This window comes from Heliconius melpomene, chromosome 15, assembly GCF_056956725.1.
Source record: "Heliconius melpomene rosina isolate 202511_hmr_F chromosome 15, ASM5695672v1, whole genome shotgun sequence".
In the NCBI taxonomy this organism is placed as follows: domain Eukaryota; kingdom Metazoa; phylum Arthropoda; class Insecta; order Lepidoptera; family Nymphalidae; genus Heliconius; species Heliconius melpomene.
The window spans coordinates 707,455-719,482 of record NC_140403.1 but is presented as its reverse complement, the minus strand read 5'-3'; the positions used below and the strand labels follow the sequence as shown (position 1 = coordinate 719,482).

At 33.0% G+C, this 12,028-nt stretch overlaps 1 protein-coding gene across 1 annotated transcript; it reads left to right on the top strand.

Annotated features, from left to right (window-relative positions):
* Positions 1 to 1,635: 1,635 nt before the first annotated feature.
* LOC146531175 (C-type mannose receptor 2-like) lies at positions 1,636 to 11,649 on the top strand. The gene is made up of 7 exons (XM_085198210.1): positions 1,636 to 1,760; positions 7,607 to 7,714; positions 8,224 to 8,364; positions 8,923 to 9,114; positions 10,643 to 10,776; positions 10,861 to 10,981; positions 11,434 to 11,649. Exons 1-7 carry the CDS (start codon positions 1,709 to 1,711, stop codon positions 11,622 to 11,624), a joined length of 939 nt encoding a protein of 312 aa, XP_085054336.1. The 5' UTR covers positions 1,636 to 1,708; the 3' UTR covers positions 11,625 to 11,649.
* The last annotated feature ends 379 nt before the right edge of the window (positions 11,650 to 12,028 follow it).

Here is a 12,028-nt window from a genome sequence, read left to right as displayed (position 1 = left end):
AAGCCTGGCTGCTTTCGGCTCCCACTCTAATATCTTTAACTATTTTTGCAGTGCAAGCGATTAAAGCTAAAGATACTATGGCTATAACTGCTATATGTACAATATATTACAGAATCATTGTACGATTGTATACGTAATTCAAAATTACATATTATGGGATTAGATTAACCCGCGAGCTTTTGTGAACCTTTTCTATGAGATTTAATCTTAATTCATTCTGTCAGAGGACGGAGGACGGAGGACGGAGGGCAGCAGAGGCTTTGTAGCGTCGTTGAGCTTAAGCGTTCATTTTTATGAACATTACTTTAAAGGCGAACCTCCAGAGAAATTTATAAAATAATTGTCTTTATTTCACTGAGAAAATGTTTTAGAAAATATTGTTTGAAAGATCGAAGTGTGTATCAGTGGGAAGCTTTGCCTTATAGTATTATTGAAAATATAATAGCAAATACTCCACGACGCGACGCCTGATGGAAACATAAATATGATAGCATCAATACGAGAGTTGTCTTTATGATAAGGAATACGTAGTAAGACCTATATAGCTGTGCCTGTAACCTACAGGATTACAGGATTAATACAAATCTAGTCCTTTAAGAACTTAATTTAGTTTTAAGAACTTTAATGGTGTTTTCTTAAATTATAGCAAATATGTTGACTTAGTGTTTTATAATTGCAATAATTACTTTTAAATAAATTAATTAAATACATTCACTCACACACATTCAGGATACATTCTAGAGGCATTCCGTGGCGGAAACGGAACGCAGATGTGGCGGAGCGGAAATGAAAATATTAAATATATTATTTACTTGAGTGGGAACCGAACTCAGAGCCTGTTGCACACTGCTTGCAAGAGCTGCACACTTGTGCCGCTGCGCCACGAGTGGCCTTGACATTAAGACAACAATTAATTTTTAAATTTTGTTAAGTGTCATTAACTTAAGTATCAGTAACATGTTTCGTCGCTGTTATCATTAAAAAGAGTTTGAATAAATTGGTCTTTACTCTCGCGCTATTGTCGCATCCGCAGTTTCACCCAAGTGGACATTTTTATTACAAAATAAAAAAGAAATTAATAAAATTGTATATTAAATAAAAATACATTTATCTAATAACAACAACTAAAGAATCTAATTGTTTATTCGTCATTAGGTTTTAAGACATGGTATTTTTTTCAGTACTGTTTGAGAGAAAGCTCCATGAGAATTTAGGCGTAAATTATAGCCTGAAAATATAATCAAAGTAAAATCAAAGTGTATGAAAAGAATAAAGCCAGAGTTAAAGGATTGAAAGATTGAAAGATTTGTATACCAGGGCATCTATACCTGGATAGAAAATAGTCTCAGGCAGAAATTATGTGGCACCGAGAATTATCACATTACATGAAAATAATTGGCGAAAACGTCCACTTACGTACTTTTGTGATTGAAACCAATAATTTATTAATCAATAACAATTTGAATCACCAAGTTTACACGTCAGTAGCATTAGTCCTACAGGAAAAATTTGACTAGCTTTGACGGACGTAACTTCGCAAATTTCTTGACAAAACATCAGTCCAAATTTGTTTGACGTGTGTTTAAAACCCAGTAATTAGTGATGTACAATACAAATATAAGTCATAATCGGGAAAGATAATAAAAGTCATACCTACATATATAATTCTTGTATACAAGTGCAATCCCTCATAGCATCAGTGTACATCATGAGGTTAAGTTCAGTGTGTTTCATTTTATTCGACCTTGCTAACGTAATATGTAAGTATTATACAGGTGATAGAGACATTTAGACATTTCCATTTTTTTTTTAGCTTTTCATGGTGTCGATCGGATATAAGGTTTTTTCATATGACATCTTATTTAGCTAAATCGATAGTAAAGGAAAAAAGAAGCTAAAAAATAAGTTTTGTCTAGTATTTTTTCATTTTAGTTTTTTTTTTAGCTTTACGCTGTATGCTGCACATACCAAGGAAACCTGGGAACCTAGTGTTAAGACGCTTCCGTTCCCCACTTTCCACAGAATTGATTCCACCGATCGAATATTTTATTACTTTAATATGAAACTAACGTGAAAACAGTCGTACCACCTTCATCGTATGTTTCAATTTATTTATCGATCAGCCAGCCTATACGTATACTAATATTATAAAGCTTAAGAATTTATTTGATAGAATGCACTTATCCCAGAAACCATTAGTTCGGCTTATTTTAAAATTGTTAAGAATATCGAGATATCGTCGAATACGGATATCGAGGAAATGTATATAATTATATGAAGTTAATAATTCCGTAAATTGGTCGGAGGAACTCTGGTACAGATTATACATTATCAGTAACACGTAAAACTAATCCCATCAAAAACATAAATGTAAAAAGAAAGCCAAGTTCTGTAATAATACATATGCTTTCAGCGATAAAAGAAGTGAGATGTAAATGTATGCCAAGTTCAATGGTCAGTCCTGAAATTTATTTTTAACAATATAAAATATTTTATAACAACTGAAAATGCCCATTCTTCTTACAACTTGGAGACTTTATTTATGTGTAATATCTGACTTGGCTAGTTTTCAAATTAATTTACATCGATATTAATGAATGTATTCAAATTCTATTCTATTCTATTCAGATTCTATTGTAAATTCATATGAAAACTAGCCAAGTCAGATATTACACATAAATAAAGTCTCCAAGTTGTAAGAAGAATGGGCATTTTCAGTTGTTATAAAATATTTTATATTGTTAAAAATAAATTTCAGGACTGACCATTGAACTTGGCATACATTTACATCTCACTTCTTTTATCGCTGAAAGCATATGTATTATTACAGAACTTGGCTTTCTTTTTACATTTATGTTTTTGATGGGATATCATTACTTTTTGTACAGAAATTATAAGTAAGAAGGTTCATAATGTTATCAAAATCAAAATATTCTTTATTCAATTTGGCCATTACAAGTACTTTTCCTATAGGAAGCTACTATAGCAAGAAACTCAAGAGTTGCTCTTTTTAAAACATAGTTTAGAGTAAGCGCTTCATAGGACATTTCTCTTCGCCGAATAAACCCAGTAGGACACCATTGTGATAATACACTTCTATCTTAATATTGTACAAATCTACTGCAGCCTTTATTTCGGAAGTAGCTCCGTACGTAGTTAAGCAAAGCATGTCTTCTTTAGAAGAGTAAAGATTCCCGTTTCGAGCGCTAGTGTAGATACTTAAATCATTCCAGTTACGACATACGTACTCTACTATAGTCTCGCGCAATTTATTAGTTTGTTGTATATCAATACGCTCAAACAAAGAATATGCAAAAGCATGGAAGAGACAGCTCCCATCGGGAGGCATTGGAACAATTCGGTGTAAGGTTCTTGTTTCACCCACAAGCAATTCTATTGAACGACTCATTGTTCAACATGTCTTGGAAAAAATATAAACAATAAGTTTATTAAGTGCTGACGGTAGCAATCTGAATTGATATGATCCCAAGGTCAACTTCGTCCTCTGCCGTTTTTACAAGTGTTCCTAAAACCAGTAAAATCATGAAACCCAGGCCAAAAAAACCATTAAAATATGAGCGCCTTCATACAATAAAATGTATCTAATATAATTAGGTATTTACTTTTTTTATTATAGTCAATAATATTATGTTTTATTACTCTTAAGATGATATTTAACTATATATGAATTTAGATTATATTTATCTATGAATCTCGACTATAGTTTTTATTTTGTTGATTAAATGACAGTTGTCAGATTATAAAGTAATTAATGTATGCTGCGTTTAGAAATCTGATAAATTTATTATTATTTTTTTCTAATTTTATTATTTTGTTGGAATAACTTAACACGCAATGCCTCCAGAGTTCGATGAAAAGAGGGGAACTGAGTGCCTTAAAACTAGGTTCCCTCTGTCTACCCCGCTATGTGTGGAATACACCGTAAAGCGGATTTATTTATTGGAACGAAGTTCCTTACGGCAGGCTTGGAAGGGATAGGGATTTCGCTGCGTGACCGAACTGAAAAAAATGTGATAGTAAAACCGTAAGAAAAATGCGTGGAATAAAACCGTTAAATGAGACGTGCGCAGGCGCGACAGTCGCATACACAGACGAGTAGTGTATAATACCTTTCTCTTTCTCCCTCTTTCTTTTTTTAGTTGATAATTTGAATTACGATGTTTTTTTATTTTAAGTAAAAATAAAAAAACATAAAAACATAAACAGTAAAATACTGAATTTTCTAAATACTTTCTTGTACTTAAATAAAAACAAATCAGCAAAATTTAAGAGAAAAATCAAGAAAACCTACATAAAATTGAGCACGACTTTTTTTGCAATTTGTGTCGATTCTACATTAGCCGAAGGACTCGTCGTTCGTCGAACTTCGTTCCTACCTGGTGTCCCACGACACCACATTTTGGTTTTTTTTATTATTTTGTTTAAGTAATTTTTAATTTTCTCTTTTTTTCTCTTATTTTTTCATTAACAATTACTTAAATTTTTACTGTTAATAATTACTTTATAATTACTTCTGTTAAGATAGCTGGTAGGCTGACAATGTTTCAAAATAAAAATCAAATCAGCTTCACTCTGTATCCCGCACACAGAAGAGTAGACAGAGAGAACCTAGTGTTAAAACACTCAGTAACTAGTAACCAGTAACCAGTCAGGTTTTACAGTCACACTTTATGCCCCTGTGCCACGACTGACCTTACAGATAGTATATTATTATTAAATTTTATATATATTTCTATCAATATAATTACTTTTTAAAAGCTTTTATTTATATTTATTTTTTAGTGTATTTTTTTTGTTTTAGGATTCTGTACCTCGAAAGCAATAAAACAGAACCCTTATAGGATCTTATATAGGACTTAGTACTTAAATATTGTAATAATAATTTAATATTATTATCAATGCGGCTATCATTGTGCCGATAGTGGTTTCGGTTAACGGTTTAATAGCGAAAAGCCTCAACCAACACCTTAAGAGGCTATCGCTTAGCTGTTGGATCAAGAACCGGATACAGAAGGCAGTATTACTTGAGACGGCACGTATTGTGCGGAGGTTCCTCTCTCTGGAGCCCCGGCGGGACATGGCTTGGACCCTTGTCCCGCCCTCGGAAGAAACAAAAAAAACACTTTTTTATATTTTTAAATGTATTTTTTTTATAATAATTTATATTTAAAAATGTAAAAGTGATTCACTAATTTAATAAAAGTTCTTCAGGTATTTAATATCAAATACGTTAATCGACTATGCAAATACTCTTAGTATAATAAGTACTAAAATGTTTAAATTATCTATATATATAAAAGGACTTGTCCTCACTGACTGAGGTAAGACGCACGCACAGCCTTAGCCGCTGTGCGTAGAAACGTTAAATTTGGACAAAAGTTTACTTTCGTAATCTGGACATCCACTAAGAAGGGATTTCGAAAAATTTTAACCTTAAAGAGATGAAATAGCGGTCCAAAGTTTTTATGGAAAAAAATTTAAATCGGCACCGATTTTTATAAAATTTGAAATTTAGATTTTTAAAGGTATTTAATTGAACACGTGTTTCATCGTTTTCTAGAATTCTCCCCTCTTATTATTCCCCCCCTAGAGAGACCCCCTTAGGGGTGCAAATATTCATAAATTTTCATAAAATTTGAAATTCAGACTCTTAAACGTATATGTTTAAACATATGTTGTATGGTTTTCTAGAATTCACCCCCTAAGGGTGCAAATAAGGGGTTGAAAGTTTATATAGAAAAATATTTAAAACGCCACCGATTATTATAAAATTTGAAATTTAGACTTAAAAATATTTCATTGAACACATGTTTTATGGGTTATTAGAATTCACCCTTAAATAGGCAAGCGAAGCTGCGCGCGTCCGCTAGTAATAAATAATAATGAAGGATGTTAATCCATTTATTATATTTTTATATTTTTACGTGAAGCCCTTGAAGTCCACATGATGACAGGCTTTCTCAGGACATAAATTAGAGTCATTTTCAGCTACAAATGGAGACATATCTTATCTTAAAATATACTTGAAAGCATCGTGTTGTTTGAGATGGCTTACGTAAGTAATAGTGAAGTTAGTCTACAAAACAAATAAAATATTTACTAACGCGTGACATAAATTAAAGCAACATATATATAAATAAAGCATTGCTCTTATTTTGTTGACAGGCGCTATGCCTAAAAATCAGTTATCATTAACTTTGATTGCTATGCTTTCATTACAGGTGCTATAAGTAAATGTTCCTAATTGAATCTATTTATTGAAAAATTATAAGAAAATATTTAAAAAAATACTAGTTTCGGATTTTTCCCTTGACATACACCCAATTACTTAACCGGATGCTAAATTTCACCATTCTAGATCATCTGGAACTTGGTTAACATTAAGGTCTATAGGTCAGTCACCCCCCTAAAAATTTACGATTTTTGGACGTCATTATCTAAATAACTGTTTGAGCTGTGTTTATGAAATTTTATGCACGTATACAGGTAGGAGGTCTAAATATTTGAGCCAAATATGACAGCTTTAGGTGGAATAGTTTTTGAGTTACGAATAGGTAAAAAGTGGCTTCAAATGGTTCGTGTAAAATAACACACGGTGCTGCTCGCCAGTTCTGAAACCCAGAAACTTGGCACGCGCTCCGCGCGTTTTAAATAATATCTTTTAGTTATTTTCTTTGGGCCATGGATACTAGTGAATAATTTAATTAATCTTTGCGATATTTTTTTATGTATTTTCAACTATAAAAAGTAACAACAAATGTATATTGTGGTTTATGCTGATTGAATTTCTTTTGCCTCCATTTGATAAGATAAGAAGTTAATAGTTAATCTTTATTGCAATTTATGTATTGAAAATCTTAATGGGAACAGAGTGTTTTAATACAAAGATCCCAGGTTCCCTTTATACAATTACCTTGCCAAGTGCGGGATACAGCGTGAAGCTACAAAATAAGATGGATTGAAAACTATTAAGTTTATTAATGTTTATACGAAATTAATTTTACATTTTAATGGCTCTAAAGTACGGGAGTTATGCGAGAAGCGCAGTTATTGAGATCTCGGCTTGCATACAAAATGAGAATTATAATAAAGTATATTACAAATTTCACATTCATCATTTCGTTGAATGGTCAAATATGAAAAAATAATAATTAAAACAAAATATGTAATGTTATTAGAACTGTATGAAATATATTGGCAAGGAAATCAATCGACGATAACTGGTATTTATTATGTAAGGTTTGTTTAGCTTCACGCTATATCCATCATATAGTAGGGTTTGCAGAGGTAACTTAGTGTTAAAACACTCTGTTCCAATTAAGGGACTTCTGTTCCGCACCATTCGCTAAAATATGGACGCTTTGCATGTTGAATGGCGAAACTTAACGCCGCGCTTTCTCTTACACCAGAGCGACATTTAAAATGTTAAATATTGAATTTCTTTCGCGTTAGAGAGAGAGGGATTTGGATCTGGAAATAAAAACCCAAGTATAAGAGATTCTCTAATTTGCCTCCACTCTCTTAATTCCTTTCTCTACCTTAAAATGATTCTAACATTTAAATTGCTTCTTTTTTACAATTTTAGATGGATTCAGATCGGACTACGACTATTATGCAGAGGCGCAGGGCTACTTAAAATTTCAGGTCATACCAGCAAACTGGCACGAGGCAAGGCTGCGATGCCACCTGGAAGGTAACAGCTTCACGTACTTACCCAAATAGTGAAATTTAATTTGATTAAATATATAATACGTATAGTGTTTGACTGGTGGTGTGAAAGTGTGATGGTGGTATTTCGAAATATTTTAATTTCCACGTTCTGGCAATACCAAGTTCATCGTTACGTTCCACGATCTAAAAGGAAGATCTAAAATTTCGGAAGTGAAGAACTGGGATCTAAAATCTAGGGATATTTATAGGGGTGGACATGGACCAGCCAGTTTCCCCTTATATCTTATGTATGTGACAGTTCAAAGATTGAATATAAAAGATATGAAATAATTATGTTCTTTGCTTCCTTGACTGGGTAATGAGCACTCTATTATCTTTTTTGTACATGATAATAACCAGAGGATTTTGGGTAACAAAAGAATCGAATTAGATATTTACCAATTCTAAGCTTAATATTTTTTTTCTCCATATCTTAAAAAACCGAAAAGTATACCTATAGCATTTAATTTTTTTCATTTTATTATTTTATAGGCAGTCATTTGGCCTCTCCTCTCAACATGGGCTTGCGTTCAGCTATGATAAAGTTTATGGAGAGGCATGGTGGGCTTAAATGTGGAGTGTTTACTGGCATACACTCTACGTTTTCTAGAGGTGACTTCCATTCCGTTGAAGGTAAAGTTTTTTTGATATTACTTTTACTGTTATGATTTAAAATTTATTTACTCAACACATAATGCCTCCAGAATTCGGCAGAAAGTGGGGAACGGACTGTCTTAGCACTATGTTTTCTCTGTCTAACCTGCTGTGTGCGGGATACAGCGTGAAGCTAAAAAAGGAATATTTAGTAAGCACATCTTATCTAGACATCAAGACGACTTCAATAGAAAAATGTTGCTTTTTTAGATCTTAATTGACTACTATTAACGTATTTTCATCCGGATGTTGAAAATGATCAGCGTTTTAAGTAATATAAGTAAAATGTAAATTATATTATTATTACGTATTATTAAGGTCCTGTTTGCGATAGGCGGGTCATCCAGGTCTCAATGATAACGATATGAGCTCTAACTTAGTATATGCATAAGTATTATACATATATGTATGTACATATCGCACATACATTCGGTAAATTAAACTGTCTGTCCATTTCCTAAAATGTATCAATTATATCAAACAACTATTTTGTGAACATATTTACAACCCTGTGTTCAATATAAAGAGACTTTTTAGGTATTCCTTTATCCAAGATACCTCAGAAATGGGCTGCAGATGAACCAGACAACTACAAAGATGAAGAACAATGTATAATGATGCAGGCGAGTGGAGACATGGCGGATGTAAAATGTGGCGAGCCTTTGCCATATTTCTGTTACAAAAAAGGCAAGAACCTACGCTTGAATGGATGTGGTACTGTAGATCCTGGTGAGCCCTTTGTAGTTATTGATTTCAAGTCGTTTTATTATGCGAAAATATTCATATTTATATTATTAAATTCGTTGTAATAAAACCTCAAAAACCTATAAAACTGTGATGGTAATCACAGGGCTATCTTTATCTACCACGTATGAAAATAAACTATGACGATGTGAATAGCGCATTATCGCATATTCTTCGTTGGTTTGATGTTAATAATCTAATGTTAAATGCTAAAAAAACTAAATGTATTGAGTTTGCTTTACAAAATGTTAAAAAAAATAATTACAGTCTACTAATTAAAGGAGAAACTCTCAATTTGTCGGAATCAGCTATTTTCTTAGGTGTAACTATAGATTCCAAACTCCAGTGGGACGCTCATCTGGAAACACTTGCGGATAAACTCAGCTCTGCCGCGTTCGCAATTAAGAAAGTAAGACAAATGACGGACGTTGAAACTGCCCGACTAGTCTACTATAGCTATTTCCATAGTATTTTGTCTTATGGAATGCTGCTATGGGGCAGTGCTTCAGACATAAATTCAATATTTATCCTCCAAAAAAGAGCCGTGAGATATATTTATAAACTAAGAGTGCGAGATTCTCTGCGAGATGTTTTCAAAGATGCAAGTATTCTTACAGTTGCTTCCCAATTTATATACTATAATATTCTCTTTGTCCGACAAAATATACATTGTCATAGTAAACATAGTGACAATCATACGATAGAAACGAGAAATAAAGATAAGATTGTTACTCCAAGTTTTCGCCTCCAAAAATATAACAAATCTTTTATGGGTCTGAGCATACGTGTATATAATAAAATTCCACAGTGTATTCTAGATTTGCCACTTCCAAAATTTAAAATATCAGTAAAAAAAATTCTAACAAGTAAAGCTTATTACACTGTTCAAGAATACTTAGAGGACAAACATGTATGGAATTAATGTCTATTGAATGTAATGCAGGATAGCTGCCAACTAATGTAATAGATTGTACCATTGATTTTGAAAAGAGCAACTGTTGAGTTTCTTGCCGGCTCTTCTCAGCAGAACTGCCTTCCGAACCGGTGGTAGCTTTTTGTTCATATGTTCATTCGACGATTCAAAAGTGCTTATTATAAGTTTATTTGAATAAAGAATATTTTGAATTTGAATTTGAATTTGAATTTGAATTTGAGTTTGAGTTTGAGTTTGAGTTTGAGTTTGAGTTTGAGTTTGAGTTTGAGTTTGAGTTTGAGTTTGAGTTTGAGTTTGAGTTTGAGTTTGAATTTGAATTTGAATTTGAATTTGAATTTGAATTTGAATTTGAATTTGAATTTGAATTTGAATTTGAATTTGAATTTGAATTTGAATTTGAATTTATGAGACGCTTCAAGTTAAATAAACTCTTGAGAATTCGGAAAAAAGTGAGGAGTGGAGTGTCTTAACACTAGGAGCTGAAAATTTGCTTAATAGGCGGTTTGCAGGTTTACCTACACTCACAGTCGACGATTTGTTTCCTTTGTATTATATTTTTTTATAATTTTATTCTTTCAGAATATACATTAGATACTAGAACTGGAAGCTGTTACAAATTCCACCCGGTGCCTCGTACCTGGTCCAGAGCCTTCATGACTTGTACTGCTGAAGGAGGGTACTTGGCTATTGTAAATAGCGAAACAGAGGCAACGGTACGTAGCGTATCCCGGTATAGTAAACATAACATATTATAATTTCAAGTGATTGGATAACAAGTATACGTCTTTATTTTATAGATTATGAAAGAACTATTCGCGAAGCATCCCGGAGGCTCTATGCTAGGGTATTTCTGGAAAGACGTTGCTTTCCTGGGTTTCCACGATTGGGGCGAACATGGAGATTTCTTGACCATCAATAGTAAATATTTTAATATTTTTTTTAATTTCATTAATCTAATGCGGCTATAAACGCGAAAGGTTATAGGTTCGACTCCAACACGAGAAAATTAAATATTTAATAATTTCATTTTCTCACTCTGGCAACGAGGTAAAACACAGCGTTAATTTCCATCCTGAAACGCAATGGTTCCAGAATCCGGCGAAAAGTGGGACTTAATAGGAACGGAGTGTCTTGCAAGACAGATTATAGAGCAACCTAGTGTAGGTTGCTCTATAATCTGTCTGTTTCGACCCATGCATGTTCCGTCTGTCTGTCTGTGTCAGTTATGATGTTTGTGATGTTCCAAGTTTCATCTATAGAGATGTCCCAATTTTTGTAATCGTATTACCAGTTATTATGCTGGCAATCACCACTACTATCAGCGGAAATCCTAGATCTTTGCTATGATTCATATTTTAATTAATTTGCAGGTCAAACTCTAAAGGAAGCAGGATTTTCAAAGTTCTCAGGCGGAGAACCAAATAACGCAACGACCGGTGAATACTGTGGTGCTATTTACAGACATGGAACGCTCGATGACCTTTGGTGCGAGAACCCATATGCATTTATATGCGAAAAGGATCCGAACAGTTTAGTGGAAGAAGATGAAACAGAAGACTAATCATTATGATGTAAATTATCACACATAAATAAATTACGTGAAATAACTATTCGATTTTCTTATTTTATAATTTGCACTACGACTGGCTTCAGGGGAATTGCAGAAAAAAAAATGTCTAATAAATTGATAGGACTTTCATAAAAAAAATGAGTAATTTAGAACTTAATGTTGATAAAAGTTTGTAAGTTTCATCATATTTTTTTTCAGCTCTATGTTGTATCCTGCATGTAGCAGGGTATGCAGAGGGACTTTAGTGTTAAGACACTCCGCTCGCTACTTTCCGCCGAATACTGCAGGCGTTGCGTAGCAGAACTCAACACCGCGCTTTGGTCCCGACGCTAGAATAAAGACATGAAAATATTAAATATTTTGTTACTTCGAATAGAAATTGAAACCACAACCTG